This window comes from Ictalurus punctatus, chromosome 3 (assembly GCF_001660625.3).
Source record: "Ictalurus punctatus breed USDA103 chromosome 3, Coco_2.0, whole genome shotgun sequence".
NCBI classification, from domain to species: domain Eukaryota; kingdom Metazoa; phylum Chordata; class Actinopteri; order Siluriformes; family Ictaluridae; genus Ictalurus; species Ictalurus punctatus.
This window is the reverse complement of record NC_030418.2, coordinates 7,217,913-7,235,665: the sequence shown is the minus strand read 5'-3', so window position 1 is coordinate 7,235,665 and position 17,753 is coordinate 7,217,913. Positions and strand designations below refer to the sequence as shown.

The 17,753-nt window shown below is 37.8% G+C and overlaps 1 protein-coding gene across 1 annotated transcript in view; it reads right to left on the bottom strand.

Moving 5' to 3' along the window:
- Positions 1–512: 512 nt before the first annotated feature.
- plpp4 (phospholipid phosphatase 4) overlaps positions 513–17,753 on the bottom strand; it is a 103,496-nt gene continuing 86,255 nt past the window's right edge. Inside the window, exons 6-7 of the mRNA XM_017463193.3 lie at positions 8,452–8,622; positions 513–1,255 (exon numbers count right to left, since the gene is read on the bottom strand). Of these exons, the coding sequence (XP_017318682.1) occupies positions 1,044–1,255; positions 8,452–8,622 (383 nt within the window). The 3' untranslated portion in view covers positions 513–1,043. The remainder of the gene's footprint in view (positions 1,256–8,451; positions 8,623–17,753) is intronic.

Sequence of the window (17,753 nt, the reverse complement as noted above, 5' to 3'; positions counted from 1 at the left end):
CGCCCTCCTCTCACTCACTCACACACTCACGCACACGTCACCTACTTGATATCAGCCATACAGCATTTAGCAATTTCTATGCAACCCTGGCATGACAAATAAAAAGAAATTGGATGGTGAATGAAGAAATAAGATAATAAGGAAGATCAGGAGAAATGGTATGGAGAAAATATGAAAAATTCAGACAGGCAGAGACATTGTGGAACCACTGCCACTGAGAATTTGTTAAGAATTGAGACAGAGGCTCACATGGGGAAGGGGTATGGGGTGGGGGATAGAATAAAGAAATAGGGAAGTACTGACTGTTGAGACAGGCATATGTGACAGAAAATAAGAAAAGTAACCAGAAGAGATGAAGGACTCAGGTCAAAGTAGGTCAAGCCATTGGAAAAGAAAAGAATGGCCAGAGAAATGAGAAGGAGGTTTATATATATATATATATATATATATATATATATATATATATATATATATATATACATATATATATATATATATATAAACTATGGACAGCCAGTGAGATCAAAGTATATTTGAAAAGCATTTTTCCCTGCCCAATATGTCAGAAATTCAGAACTGGAAAAGTAATGAGAAAATATAAAAGAAACATTCCAATAGACAGATTTTGACTTCTATTACAGTGCCTCCCCTCCAATCACCCCACATTGTTATACATGTCATTGAACATTTCCATATCTGTAATAATAAAATACACCATGCTGGACTTTGTGCTATCATTAATCTTCTCAATTTATACTACAACTTAATCAGGCCACTTCTACAACGCGTTCTCCTCTCTCTTTTCTATTCTATCATTCCGGCTATATAGATATGGTCTGCATTCGCCATTAACAAGTTTAGTGAGTGTAAATGTATCCCAAATGAGGCTGGTAAATCAGTACTAAACACAAAGAGGGAAAAAGAGAAGAGGACCAGTGAAGGATAAAATGAACAGGAACTGGACGACCCACTGGAATGTACAAGAGTCAGCCAGTCTGTGTGGGTCATACCAAGCGGGCGGTGAAGGAGGAGGGCTCCATTAGTCATACGGGCCCCTCGGTGATGCCCTCCAGAGGCAGACTCGTGGCATTGTCCGTGGCCTGAGGCACCTCCTGGGAGACTGGTGCATGTCGGGTGGTGCACAGTGCCAGGCTGGCATAAGGCAGGTGGCAGTCTGTGTGGAGAAACGGTGGGTAATGCTGCCGGTAGCAGATGTAGGCAAACAGCAGGCCGATCACACCGCCGACAAAAGCGTCTGAGAAGAGAAGAAAGTGTGAAAGGTCACTTTGCAATTGCCTTCCATTACTGATTACACACAGTCGTAACATGTTCCAAATTTCAGCAGTTTGAGTTAAAATTAAAACTGGAATACTGAAAAAAACAAAAAATTTAATTCCATGACATTTTCTTTTGCGTAAATGAGATGTATATGAAACTGTAACATCTAGCCCAGCCAATCACCCTCCAGAGTGTCCGCCCCTGAATTTTGACCTTCGGTTACCCAGCTCATTTCCTAGGTACTCAATATACAGTATAAGGCACATGGACTTGAACATCTGTGTGAAGCCTTAATTGTGTAAGTTCTGACCTGTGTTTTTGGACTGTGATCATGTGTATGACTATTGTAAATGCTAAATGGCACTTACAGTGCCTTTCTCCCATTCCTTCACACACACACACACACCAATGGCAGTAGAGAGGCACTAGCCTGCTATCAGGAGCAACTTAGGTTTCAGTCTTGCCCAAGGACCCACTCTACCACCTGAGCCGATTATGTTTTGCCTCATCTCAATTTTTTTTGCCTAGCCCTCTGATCTCGATTTGCTGGTTTTTTATTTCAGGTATTTTTGACCCTGTTTTTCTCCACTAACCCATTGGATTTGTTTGCATCCTGTCAATGTTTTTGGTATCAAACCAAAGTGTCTTGATCTTCATTTTTTCTATTAAGTAAAACCTCCAGTACATGGATCTGTACCCAACATCTCTGAGTGCCTGTTACAATAAATATACATACTGGACAATCTCACTATAATCACAGTTAGTTACATTTTCACTGTATTTTGAATACCTTATTACTAAACCTATATTTTATTATTACACAGTATTGACTGAGATTCAAAGGGGTAATGGATATTAAAGAGAGTTTTGATATGCACTGCATATATATATATATATATATATATATATATATATATATATATATATATATATATATATATATATATATATATATATATATGCTATTACCAGAATAACACATTTTTCTCTCTAGAAAGACATATTATATTATGAGAAGTCTAGGGTTGAGGTTGGCCTTAAAATCTTTATATGAGAGAGCAGTGTAATTAGCATTGCAGCTTTTCCAGAAGACTAAGTAAGAAATACAAAATGACTGGGTGTGCTGTTAGGGGAAAAAACTTACAGCAGGGTGGTGTGATGCTGTCACCACCCCAAAGAGGATTATCTTCCTATAACAGCATGCCCCAAAGTGTTTTATTCCTCTTATAGCACAGCAATTTGCCTATGATTAATTTTTTTTTATTTATTAATTTTCTGACACGTTGTGTGTTTTAACCATTTATAGTTACATTTAATGTGGTGGAACGTCCACAAGACAAGTTAGTTCCTGGTATCGCTTATATTGTAGCAGCTATAAACAGTCATTGCCTCCAAAGCCTCGCTCTTGAAGTTAAAAAAAAACACACACACAAAAAAAAAAAAACACAGCCATGGTACCGAGAAGCCACATAGCATAAATACATTTGTCCTGTAGACTCTCCCATGAAGGAAAATTTTCTGACCATTACAATGCACTTAAGCCACCTATGTGAAGCCATTGTTTTCCTATGGAGGGAGCAGCCTACACACTGCAAAAAATGTATATCTTCATGAAAAAATCATGAATATACAGTACCCTCCACTAATATTGGCACCCTTGGTAAATATGTGCAAACAAGGCTGTGAAAAATTGTCTTTGTTTTATCTTTTGATATTTTGTTCAAGGAATTCATAAAAGTACTCTACTTTTACCAACTTAAAACAAAACACAGGTTTATCAAAAAAAAACAACCCTTTGTTAAATATAGGTGTGCAACAATTATTGGCACCCCTATGAATTCATAAGAAAAATTTTTTTTAAGTATTGTCCCACTGATATTTTAAAAAATTTTGAACACCCGGGTGACTAGGAACAGGAAACTGTTGAACCATGACTTCCTGTTTGACAGGGGATTAAATATGAGGTAACACATAAGACAAACACATAGGCCAAATGGGCCATGGTTGGATCTGCCAGCAGGACAATGATCCAAAACATACATCAAAATCAACACAAAAATGGTTTACTGACCACAACATCAAGGTCCTGCCATAGGCATCCCAGTCCCCTGACTTGAAACCCATAGAAAACCTGTGGGGTGGACTGAAGCGGAGCATGTGGACCACGAAATTCGAAGGATCTGGAGAGATTCTGTATGGAGGAATGGTCTCCGATCCCTTTCCATGCATTCTCATCAGGCATTATTGGAGAAGACTCAGAGCTGTTATCTTGGCAAAGGGAGGTAGCACAACGTATTGACTAAAAGGGTGCCAATAATTTTTGCACACCTATATTTAACAAAGTTTTTTCTATAAACTTGTGTTTTGTTTACAACTGTTTGATACCCATGAGAGCAGAGTATTTTGTGAATTTGTTTTAACAAAAGATCAAAAGAGTAAATAATAAAGAAAATTTTTCACAGACTTCTTTGCTCATATTTACCAAGGGTGCCAATATTAGTGAAGAGCACTGTGTGTATATATACAAAATATTGGGATATCGTGAAAAAGTAAATTTTTTCACGTAACTTAATTCAAAACATGGTGTTTTCATGGATTCTAGATTCATTACACATGAAGTGAAAAAGACTGCTGACTTGACAGTTGTCCAGAAGACACTTATTGACACACTCCACAATGAGGGTAAGTCACAGAAGGTCATTGCTGAAAGGGCTGGTTGTTCGCAGAGTGCTGTATGAAACCATATTCATGGAAAGTTGACTGGATGGGAAAAGTGTGGTAGGAAAACGTGCACAAGCAGCAGGAATGACCGTAGCCTTGAGGGGATTGTCAAGCAAAGCCAATTCAAGAACGTGGGGGATCTTCATAAGGAGTGGACTGAGGCTGGAGTCAGTGTATCAAGAACCACCATGCACAGATGTGTCCAGGAAATGGGATACAAGTGTCACATTCCTAGTGTCAAGTCACTCCTGAACCAGATGCAAGTCAAAAGCGTCTTATCTGGGCTAAAGAGAAAAAGAACTGGACCATTGCTCAATGGTCCAAAGTCCTCTTTTCAAGTAAATTTTGCATTTAATTTGGAAATCAAGGTCCCAGAGTCTGGAGGAAGAGTGGAGAGACACAGAATCCAAGTTGCTTGAAGTCCAGTGTGAAGTTTCCACAGTCAATGATGATTTGGGAGCCATGTCATCTGCTGGTGTTGGTCCACTGTGTTTTCCCAAGTCGAGTCAGTATAGTGTCTATCAGGAGATTTTAAAGCACTTCATGCTTCCATCTGCTGACAAGCTTTATGGAGATGCTGATGTCCTTTTCCAGCAGGACTTGGCACCTGCCCACAGAGCCAAAACTACTAGTAATTGGTTTTCTGACCAGCTGACCAAGCATATTACTATGCTTGATTGGCCAGCCAACTCGCCTGACCTGAACCCCATAGAGAATCTATGAGAGACACTAGACCCAACAATACAGAGGAGCTGAAGGCTGCTATCAAATCAATCTGGGCTTCCAGAACACCTCAGCAGTGCCACAGGCTGATTGCCTCCATGCCACTCCACATAGATGCAGTAATTTGTGCAAAAGGAGCCCCGAGTAAGTATTGTGTGCATAAATTAACATTCTTTTCAGAAGGTCAACATTTCTGTATCATAAATTCTTTATTGTAATATTTTGGAATTTTTGATTTACATGAGCTGTAAGCTGTAATCATCAAGATAAAAATAAAAAAAGGCTTGAAATATTTCACTTTATGTGTAATAAATCTAGAATATATAAAAGTTCAACTTTTTGAAATAAATTATATATATATATATATATATATATATATATATATATATATATATATATATATATAGCCTCTGGTAGGAGCATCTCAATGAAATCACAGTATGTTCTGGCTACCAGGAATAACTGGCTGTAATGTCATAGTCTATCAGCAAATTATGCACAAGTCAAAATCTTGGAGTTACAAGGATCTGACAGTTCTGTGACTAGCCTGCTGAGATATATTGCTTCCTTTGTAACTGAAAACTACTCATTTCATTTTGGTGGAGAATTTGTACAACACATCTTCAGTCACTGTCCGTCTCACTAATAGTTAATGATCACCTCCTAGAGCAAAAAAATCTTTTACCTGACTGAACACAGAAGCAGTGCTGTGCTGGATCAGATCACACTCAATGGAAAGGACAGTATATACACAATGCTCAGTGCTCTACTTGGCTCCTGTGGGGCATTAGGAGAACTACCAGGAGACTAGATTCATCTCTCCCCATTTCACAAAACTGACAAAATAAACAGAACATTTTTAAAAAGCTGGCTATCAACTGAACTTACATGGTGGGATTGTGGATGTACGTGGCTCCTCATGAGTATCGAAACCTTATAAACAGTTATCTGGAGTCACGTAGATAAGCATAGCTTGATGGGCTAGGCTTTGTAAGATTTTAACAAATCAATTCGATTCATTATTTGCAATCCGCTGAATAACATTTATCATTGTAGCTATTGTTGGTATTGAACTCCAAAAGTCCCTCCACCGCCAACCACCTCCTGTTTTGACATTACTCCTTATGCCAGAACAATTTGACTCCAGATAGCCTAATTTATCTAAAAATCTCTCAAATATGTACTGAACATTCAGTGAATATATTGTCTGTGTAGGTGGTATGGTGTAATGTGTTAGTGGAAAATTCATTACCATGCAGATGTTGCCTACAAAGCAATGTAGGAAATATGGCTTCGTAATAAACAGGTTTATTTGGGTAGAGGGGAATTTTTTTTTGCAGAAACAACAAACAAAATGTCCAAACTACCAAAAGCAATTGAGGTTTTTGCTTCTCTCATGACATCAACACTCATCCACATAAAATGGTGCTAGAAAGTGAAATTCCTAAAATTAGATACGAACCCAATTAAACAATTGAGAGAAAAATATTATACTTGTCATTTATTTATTGAAGAAAATAATCCAATATTACATATCTGTGAGTGGCAAAAGTATGTGAACCTCTAAGATAAGCAGTTAATCTGAAGGTGAAATTAGAGTCAGGTGTTTTTAATCAATGGGATGGCAATCAGGTGTGAGTGAGCTCCCTGTTTTATTTAAAGAACAGGGATCTATCAAAGTCTGATCTTCAAAACACATGTTTCTAAAAGTGTATCATGGCATGAACATGATTTCTGAGGACCTCAGAAAGAGAGTTGTTGATGCTCATCAGGCTGGAAAAGGTTACAAAGCCATCTCTAAAGAGTTTGGTCTCTGCCGATCCACAGTCAGACACATTATGTACAAATGGAGAAAATTCAAGACCATTGTAACCACTGTTACATTATTACCAACAAAGATCACTCCAAGAGCATGACGTGTGATAGTTCACAAGGTCACAAAGGAACCCAGGGTAAATTCTAAGCAACTAAAGGCCTCCCTCACATTGGCTAATGTAATGAGTACACCATCAGGAGAACACTGAACAACAATGGTGGTCATGGCAGAGTTGCAAGGAGAAAGAACTTTGCTGCCTGTCTGAATTTGCTAAAGATCATGTGGACAAGTCAAAAGGCCACTGGGAAAAATGTTTGGTGGACAGATGACCAAAATGGAATTTTTGGCTTAAATGAAAGTTTTTATGTTTGGAGAAAGGAAAACACTGTATTCAGCATAAGAACCTTATTCCATCTGTGAAACATGGTAGTATCATGGTTTGGGCCTGTTTTGCTGCATCTAGGCCAGGATGGCTTGCTATCATTGATGGAACAATGAATTATGAATTATACCTGCGAATTCTAAAGGAAAATGTCAAGATATCTGTTCGTGAACTGACATCTGTTCATCTGTTCATGATCTCAAGAGAAAGTTGGTCATGCAAGAAGTCAACAACCCTAAGATAGATATATGAATCTATAGAAATCAAAAGAAATGTTGAAAGGACCTGAAGCAAGCAGTTCATGTGAGGAAACTCACCAAAATCCCAGAGTTGAAGCTGTTCTGTACTGAGGAATGGGCTAAAATTCCTCTAGTCTGATGTGCAGGACTGATAACAGTTACTAGAAATGTTTAGTTGCAGTTATTGCTGCATAAGGGGGTTACACGAGATCCTGAAAACAAAGGTTTACATACTTTTGCCACTCACAGATATATCATATTGGATCATTTTTCTCAATTAATAAATGATATAATATTTTTGTCTCAATTGTTTAATTTTGGTTCTCTTTATCTACTTTCAGGACTTGTGTGAAAAGCCGATGATGTTTTAGGTCATATTTGTGCATAAATATAGAAAATTCTAAAGGGTAAGCACCACAGAAAAAAAAAAACATTCTCCTCCAGCAGACAGACTCACACATCTACCACAACCCTGACCAGGATGAAATACTTGCAGAAGATTAATGAATTAATTCTTAATTCAATATTGAAATCTGTTTTTTTTGTTGTTGTTGTTGTTGTTTTTTTAAAAAAAAATATTGTTAGTGTTCATATTATTGCTTTAAACCCGCCATTTACTGCAAATTAAACAGACACAGGGTCCAGAAATACACACACTAGCATAACATTTTAATGCATTTTCTGTGACAGAAAACAAATATGTTATTCAGAATGAACACACAATGTGTTTGAAACAAACATAAATACAGATCCATTTTTTATAGCTTGCCAGAAATGTTTACAAAGCTTGTAGTTGAGACTAAAGTGCACCAGAATTGGGTTCCCACAGGTTTTTCTTTCCATGTGGACATGAGTGAGCTCTCACATATGACACTCTTTGAACAAAAAAAAAATTAATTAAAAATTCATTAACATTGTTCATTCCTAAGGATGCATTTACAGCATCCATAATAATTGCCTGGTCAGGACTGCATTGGTTCAAATAAGGCTACTAGCTTGTTAATATATTGGGAAATATAACCAGTTTTGTTTGAAAATATCACAGGCAGGTACAATTAAAAACATTAAATGTGTGAGCAGTTTTCCAGTGGTAGGGTTCATACTTATTAAAAAAACTTCCACTTCAGGTTTAAATCTGAATAAAGCTCTCAAATATAGCTACAGCTTAGCATTGCATTACACCCCAAGTATTCTGTTTTGACTTCACCAGTTAACAGAAACTAATATGGATGTGATTTGTGTGTCTGTTGACTGCATGCAGATTGCAAGATTGTGTTCAGGGACTCTCTTACCTTGCCAATGATGTTTGTAGTCACAGGTGCGGGACAGGGCGATCATCAGTGCACTGTATAGGGGCAGGATCATAGCACAGAGGCGCCAGCTGCGTCCACGCCCGCTCTCGGTGAAACAATGCAGCTTCCCCGCTAAGTAGAAGGAGGTGAAGCCGAGGCCAGAGAAAGCAACTGTGCAAGAAAGACAAGAGAGGATGAAGGATTACCAGAGAAACAGAGAGAATATTAAGTGAAATATATAACCGCAAATCCAAAAAAGTTGGGACTCTGTGTAAAATGTAAATAAAAACACAATGCAATGATTTGCAAATATCATAAAGTCCTATGTTATTTACAATAGAACACAGAAAACATACCAAATGTTTAAATTGAGGAAATGTACCATTTAAGGTAATTTTGAATTTGTTGGCTGCAACACATCTCAAAAGCTTGGGACTGGGGCAACAAAAGGCTGGAAAAGCAAGTGTTACTGAAAAGGAACAGCTGGAGTAATATTTTGCAACTAATTAGGTTAATAGGCAACAGGTCAATAACATGATTGGATATAAAAAGTGCATCTTAAAGAGGCAGAGTCTCTCAGAAGTAAACATGGGATGGAATCTGGATGGAAGCATATGTCTCTAAAACCTGTATATACATTTCAGCATTGATGATGCCTTTCCAGATGTGCAAGCTGTCCATTCCATAGGCACTAATGCACTCCCATACCATCAGAGATGCAGGCTTTTGAACTGAGCGCTGATAAAAAGCTGGATGTTCCCTCTCCTCTTTTGTTCTCTTTAGTTAAGAGGACGCAGTGTCCATGGTTTCCAAAAAGAATTTAAAATTTCGATTCCTCTGACCACAGAACAGTTTTCCACTATGTCTCAGTCCATTTTAAATGAGCTTTAGCCCAGAGAAGACGGCAGTGTTTCTGGATCATGGTCACATATGGCTTCTTCTTTGCATGATAGAGCTTTAACCAGCATTTGTGGATGGTACGGTGAATTGTGTTCACAGACAATGAGTTCTGGAGGTGTTTCTGAGCCCATGCAGTAATTTCCATTACAGAATCAAGCCTGTTTTTAATGCAGTGCTACCTGAGGGCCCGAACATCACAGGCATGTAATGTTAATTCACCCTTGACCCTTGTGCATGGAGATTCCTCCAGATTCTCAGAATATTTTGATGATATTATGTACTGTTGATTATGAGATATTCATAGTCTTTGCAATTTTACGTTGAAGAACATTATTCTGAAATCCATACATCCATTTTCTATACCGCTTATCCTTCCATGAGGGTCACGGGGAACCTGGAGCCTATCCCAGGGAGCATTGGGCACAAGGCGGGGTACACCCTGGACAGGGTGCCAATCCATCGCAGGGCACAATCACATACACATTCACACACCCATTCATACACTATGGACACTTTGGACATGCCAATCAGCCTACCATGCATATCTTTGGACTGGGGGACGAAACCAGAGTACCCGGAGAAAACCACCGCAGCACAGGGAGAACATGCAAACTCCGCACACACAGGTCCACGGTGGGAATTGAATCCCCGACCCTGGAGCCACGAACCCCCACTAAGAATCAAACCCCCACTAAGCCACCGTGCACCCATTATTGTGAAATTGTTCCACAAATTGTAGACGCAGTTTTTCGCAGATTGGTGAACCTCTGCCCATCTTTACTTCTGAAAGACACTGCCTCTCTAAGATAATCTTTTTATACCCAATCATGTTACTGACCTGTTGCCCATTAACCTCCAGCTGTTTCTTTTTAGGAACACTTACTTTTTACAATCAAATTCAAAATTACCTTATTTTTTCTTAAAATGGTGCATTTACTCAGTTTAAACATTTCATGTTTTCTATGTTCTGTTGTGAATACCATATGGTTTTATGAGATTTGCAAATCATTGCATTCTGTTTTTATTTACATTTTACACAGTGTCCCAACTTTTTTTGGAATTGGGGTTGCACAGAGTGGAAAAGAACACCAAGACAGAAACACAGCATGGCAAGGTCAGGTGATGAACCTTTCAATTTCTGCCCATTCGCATTCTACTTCTGCTGTCTTTACCTAAACATTTCTGCTTCTGCAACAATTTGACTGACTATGAAATCTGAACAGTAATCCTCTACCTACGTGAAAGACCTTGAAACAAGGCTGAATATAACACTGAAACAACAAAATGATGAAAAATACAGCCACTGTAAGCTCTTCACTTTGCAGTCACTCGCACATGCTGTACTCCTGAGAGAAAGGAAGAAAGTCAAACACTTAGATTTCCCAAGAATCTTGCTCAAGTTCTTTCACAGCATATTGCTCTGGAAGCTCAAGGAGGAAAAGTGTTTTCATTCTTCAGTTCCCAAATGCAAACCTTTTAAAACGTACAGCTGTCTAATGCTAGAAAAGTACTGGCATGGAGTATTAATCTGACCAAAGAGTACAGTAATGAGACTCACATTTCTTTTTTAGGTAGACTCATAAACAGTAGATTTGGTGTGATTGGAACACAACCTTAACAGCAAGGAATACTATTGTGTGGCTCTGTTTTTCATTTACGTGGTAATTCCAAAAGGAAACAAATCAGCTATAAGTTTCAAAGCATTTCATTTACATACTGGATAACAGATCTAAAGTTCCTCAGCTTAAGTGATGTTGCAATTCAACATATAACCTGAAACATCAGAGTGCTAAGAAAGACAGAATATAATACAACATTCTGGGGTTGGTAGAACACATGGTTTCAAATCTAAATGTGCCTCGAAACCATTGCTCTGTCATACCTTATGCTTCAGTATCATCTAATATGAATCATCAGATTACACATGTCTTAGTAAACAAAGATTTTCGCTCCGGTATTTCTCTCTGTTTTCTCTGTCCTCTGTTTTGTTCTTCCCAACACCACAGTCATTACCACAGATGCTATCATTATCACGCAAAGAGACATCATGAATGACTTGTACCTCACTTGAGCAGACTATTATGATAGCTTTAGTTATTGGTTCTATTAGTTTTCATATTTCAACATTGGCTCATCTCTTGAAGAGGGCTAATAGTTCTCTAGTCTGTATGTTTGCATCCTTTAATAGTACAGATGAAGTAGAACTGAGGGGAAAGTGTGGCTTTGATTTAAAAAAAACCAACACTTTCTTTCCTACACTGTTGTTAATAGTGTGTATATAAGTGAGGAATCTGTGTATAAGGGGGTCAGGGTGGTTGGCACTAAGCAAACTTTTGGTCTTCTATGATCCGCCACGCCTACTTAGATCAAAAGGTGAAGGCTATTTGTCGGTACCTCGAATAGCGAAGGCTACAGAAGGGAGAAGAGCTTTCTCTTACAAAGCCCCACAGTTATGGAACAACCTTCCAATTAGTGTTTGGGACTCACACACAGTCTCAGTGTTTAAGTCTAGGCTGAAAACATATTTGTTTACTCAAGCTTACAATAAGTCAGTGGTTCTCAACCAGGGGAGGCATGGAGAGATCCGAAGGGGGGCACGAATTTTTTCAAGAAAAAATACCGACAGGACATCATTTGGGTACTTGGTGTATATTATTGCTTTTCAAATAGAATTTGCATAAATAGAAAAAAACCTGTGTTCTCTCTCCCTCTGTATTTTCTTTTTGCTGGGGAGAGGTGGAGCTTAGTCTGCCTTTTATCTAGCTGTCAGTGCAGACCAGTGTTGCCAACTTAGCGACTTTTCAGACCCCTTTAGCAACTTTTTTTGCCAAAAAAAACAAAAAAAAAACAAAACACCTATGGTGACAAATCTAGCAACTTTTTGGACAAACCTTAGCAACTTTCCAAATATCACCAGTACTGTCCTGGACTGCACTCGCGCCTCTCTCTGCATCTGCTCTGTTTCGTGAGTGTCCGAGAGCCGGAGATTTAACAATGTCATGGATAACGAAACGCGCCCTTCCTCCCAATTTATATAATTCACATGCAAATGTTTTTTAGTAATGCAACATGTTAAATAGTACATGTTATTACAGTCAAATTTTCTTGTTCAAAGTAGTTATAGTGTTCGGATAGATAGATAGATAGATAGATAGATAGACAGACAGACAGATAGATAGATAGATAGATAGATAGATAGATAGATAGATAGATTTTATATAGAGTAGATAATCATTATACTGTTCTCCTCCAAATAAGGTGGGGGTGGGCTTTAGTTGCAAAAGGTTGAGAACCTCTGCCATAAGTAGATTTTCTTTTACGCAAAGTACAGTCTTACATAACAATCTTTCCCTCTCTTTACTTCCCTCTCCCGCTCTCCTTCTGTCGAGCCACACATGATTTTATGGAGATGCCAGTGATCCTGACCCTTTCAGAACTCTGGACCTGCCTGATCCGTTCGGATGCCCTACCCCTGGATGGAGCTCTCATCAACTGGAGGCTACAGCCTGGAGATTGATTAGGATGGTACCACTTGAAGCACCATGAAATAGACTTGGCCCTCAATTCCACATGGACATTCTCACTGTGGTTGCTGGGACTACAGTTGCTGCTATGGCCTTCTATGTAATTTTACTGTAATTACCACATGCAGTTTGCACTTGGGTCTCCTTTGGTGAACAGTGGACTAGTTCAACTAAGTCTAAATGTTAGTTCATAGTTCATGTAAAGCCATAATGAACTTTCCTTTCACTTCACACTATCAGTTGTTACCCAGATGAGGACGGGTACCCTTCTGAGTCTGGTTCATCTCAAGGTTTCTTCCTCGTGTCATCTTAGGGAGTTAATCCACACACTTAAAATCTGTATCCTGTGTTTATATATTTCTGTAAAGCTGCTCTTAGACAATATCCATTGTAAAAAGTGCTATACAAATAAAATTTATTCGAATTAAATTAGCACTGAAAGGAAATTCTCTTATATCATGTACTCTTATATTATGAACTGCTGTTAAGACACCTTGGATATGGGGAATACTGGGTTATAGTTTCTGTTTGTGTGTCTCTGTGCTATCAGATACCTATGATGAATGTATTCATTTAATTACCTCTTTGAATAAGCTGATCAACTGCCATCCTTTAATATAGCTGAAACATGTAGACTTATTTTGTAGTATGACCCTGTGTGCTGTGTGTTTTGTCTATCTGTCTGGCACCTGCACCAGTAGAAACCGTCCACGCACTGCTTCTTATCAATGTGTATAAATACTTCTGTTTTGCATGAATAAACTGGGATGTCTCTGTGAGCATGCATATGTCAACGTGTGTTCATCTTAGACTCCCCAGATCGATCTGAAACACTCTGAGGAAAACCACACTTTATCAGCACAGAACTAAATGTTAATAGAAGTAATTGTAAAACAGGCTGAAAGGGCTGACGGAGATCTGAAGACATAATATGAGATTCCTGAGATACTTGGAAATCTAACAAGCACTGTTGCCTCACATCTCCCGGGTTGTAGGTTTGAATCCTGCCTCCACCCTGCATGTGAGGAGTTAGCATGTTCTCCCTGTGCTTCGGGGGTTTCTTCCCCAGGCCAAGGACATGCATTGTAGTCTGACTGGTACTTCCGAATTGTCCATAGTGTGTGAATGTGTGTGCAATTGTGCCCTGTGACAGATTGGCACCAAGTCCAGGGTGTCCCCCACCTTGTGCCCTGAGTTCCCTGGGATAGGCTCCAGGCTCCTCCGCAACCCTACATAGGATAAGTGATACAGAAAATGGATGGATGGATGGAATCTGTGCATATAGCCAAAGTGCATTGTTGGCCAGATAACACTCCTATGCAGCACTGGACTTGGCAAGTCACACCATTCAGTAAGAGCCAATCCAGAATAGTTAGCATCATTGGCATTACTGTCATCTAATTTCACCTTCCATGTGCTGCATGGCTTCCAGTGCAAAAAGCGCTTCCTTGTTTTGGCGTATTTTGTGTTTGTTTTGTGAGTCCTGTCTCCACCCCTGCCCTGTCATTGGTTTATTGTGCACTGATTGTTCTTGCATGTTTTGTATTAGTTTCCCTTCAGTTTGCCTATTTATACATTTGTGTGTCCCAGTTTCAGCGTGAGGTCTTGCAATTATTCCTAGTTTCCTTGATTAGTCTCCTAGTTAGACTTCCTAATTTTGACTCGCACTTGTTTTCCCAGTTCTTGATGATAAATTCTCCATGTTGTGCTGCCAACCGGCATTGTAACCCATGCTATAAACATTGACAACAATACTTTGGAATGCCCTATATAACATGAAAGCTTTTCTCACACAATTACATCCTCTCTCTTCACCAATGCACGTTACAATTATTGTATTTGCATAGATGTTATCAGCATTCATTTCGTTACTTGCAAAGCTGCTACTTTTCTGTATTCCTTTAAGACTATCCAGGGGAAAGTGTACATGTTTGGGAAGGAAGATAACATTTTCTCTCTGCTCTTGCTTGGATGAGGAGAAATATTCTTCTTCCAAATTTGTAAGATTTCACACAGAATAAAAGTCACAAATGATTTAAGGTTAGGCTGAGGGATAGATAGCTTTTGTAGATAGAGTTACATATATAGACCTAAATGACAAAAAATGATCAGGATCAAAGAACACATTAGTCCTGCTTCTTATGTGGAATGTGGAATATTTCCTCTTTAATTATACAGTGTTGGAAAGAGGACAAAACACACTGACTTCAAAAGCTACTGTAATAGTAATTCACTGGAGTAAAAGTGAAAGTTGTGATCAAAAGTATGAGTGAATAAATAATCTGAAGAATAATTACTTGAGTAATTGTTTTGTAAATTACTTTCTTATGTCTAAAATTGACTCAGCCACAGAAACGTAATTTTAGCTGGCTAGAAATCTTTGCCACATGCTCTTGGGGTTTCAGTAGCTTGCCCCTGATCCCATTCATTGAAAGCACTTGAAGTATGTTCACCTTCAAATTAACTGCTAATCTTAGAGATTCACATACTTTTGCCACTCACAGATATGAGATATTGGATCATTTTCCTCAATAAACAAATGACAAGTATAATATTTTTGTATCGTTCATTTAATTGGGTTCTCTTTGTCTACTTTTAGGATTTGTGTGAAAATCTGGTCAGTTAGGTCATATTTAGGCATATATACACAAATTTTCAAGCACCACTGTACACTGAAAAAAAAAAAACATTACAGTGAACTATGTTCTTAAGTACTGTAGCAAGAGTACAGATAGTTTGATATTTTCCCCTTTAAATATGGGACATCATGTAAACCTTATTATTAAACAAATGATGCACTACATTTCTTTCTGTCCACTGCCAAGTGCTTTTACTAGCTGAGATAATTGAGCTATCCAGGCCACTCCATTAGACCTGAGTGGCTCCAGTTATTCACAGATATCCACAGAACCAAAGTAGGACAAGCATAATGATACTTCATACATATTTATAGCAATTTAAGAATTCCCGCCGAACATAAACAGCGGGCTAATGAGAGCACTGGGTCGTTAAACAGGAATGTGACTTGCTCAGCCAGTCTTCCATGTAGCAAGGTTATAGTCGGCATATTTAGGCATAGGAAACTGGGTTTTCTATGCAAAAAGCTTTTTAATCTGTACAGTTTTCTGGAAGAAGGAGAGACAAAGGAGATTAGAAATGCAGTTGCAAGCATTTTCAAACAAGTACTGTATCTTGTTTTTAATCTTTTAGATTCGTTATATTGCTTCCTACCTGACAACCAAAACTAATCATATTCTGAATATAAATGATGCTATGAAAGCATGCTGGGATTGAAAGTATGACATGCAACAGGAAATTGTGATTTGAGTGTGAGATTCTGAGCTTTTAGCCTGACACCAGGGATGTGGCAACCATTTAAAAAGGGAGCAGAACAGAAAAAAAACCCACAATACCGCCCCAATGAATGCATGACAAACTCAAAACTCTGATTGTCTGGTTTGAACCTAATATACAATTTTAAATATAAAAAGCACCAATTACACATACCAGTTCCACTAGCTATATAAGTGACCAAACATGAGCAAAACTGTCACTGAGGTAGATCCTCAACTGCAATTATAGATACAGATCACTATAATTAAACCTCAAACTATTTATCTAATAACAAGGACTTAAATGCTAATGTAGTTCAATTCAATTAAATTAAGTTTTATTATATTAAGTTTTAATATATAAAGTCAGGATATAAATTTGTTATTATATGAATTAAATGTACATTGCTAGTTGCTAGCTATTTACAAAATGTTAACTAAGCAGCCACCTTATACGGTTGAAGAATACTTAACTTACTTACAACAAAAACTTGCTTGATTAATGTAAAAAAAAAAAAAAAAAAAAAGAGGAAAGAAAGCTCATTACCAAGCCATTAGATATCTTATTTGACATGGTTTCATATTATTATATATTGCTTATTATTGCATACGTCATGACTAAAGTTTGTGAGTAGTTTATGGGTTTGTTCATGATTGGCTGGGAGCATTACTGTCCCAATACACAGATAAAGAAATGTGATTATCTGAACTTCATTATGAAAAAGTCATAACAATACAATTTGTGTCACAATTACGACACAGTTGTGGTAGCCTTGACTCATGTGCAGAAACATATTAAAGTTTGATCAATGAAAAATGACCTTGCACACAATAGAGACAGTACAAAAAGGCTTGATTGTGGCTTAATTTTATTAAACATTTGTATTAAAACTTTTTATGTACAGTTTTTTTTTTATTTACAATATACGATATATTTTTTAAAATCAATCAGTAATAATAGTGCATATAGTTGTAAAGTCTTTAGGTTATTAATTTTCACAGAAACATTTTACATTTTGCCTATATATGGGGTCGTCAGCAAATCTAGTTTTGTGTTCAACTAATTAGAAGTGTCTGTGTGCTGAGCTGAATTTAATTTATTACTATATCAGAGCAGTAGATATGGGGTGGATTAGAGTTTTGAAGAATAAACATCCTTCTCTGGCTAATCATCCGTAAAGATTATTATTTATTGCATATTTTTTGTAACAAGCCGTGTTGTCACTTTGCTAATTAAACCAGAGAGGATAAATGAAACAAAAATACATGAAAGTTGGCAAAACCCCTTTTTTCTCTATTAACTGCCTTCAGTTAAATAATTCACATAAATGTATATGTATGGCCACAACAGAAGTTAAGCTACAGAAGCTGCAAAGTTTTATGTTTAGAAAATAAGCTGAGCTAGGACAAGCTGAAATCTGTATAAATTTGTAGTTTATCTAAACTAAGGTGCATTAGATTAAATTAGCAATCTACACTGGTTCCCTGTTCTCTATTACCAATGCACACATCACATTTTAAGTTATAGTAAACTGTCCTCAATTAT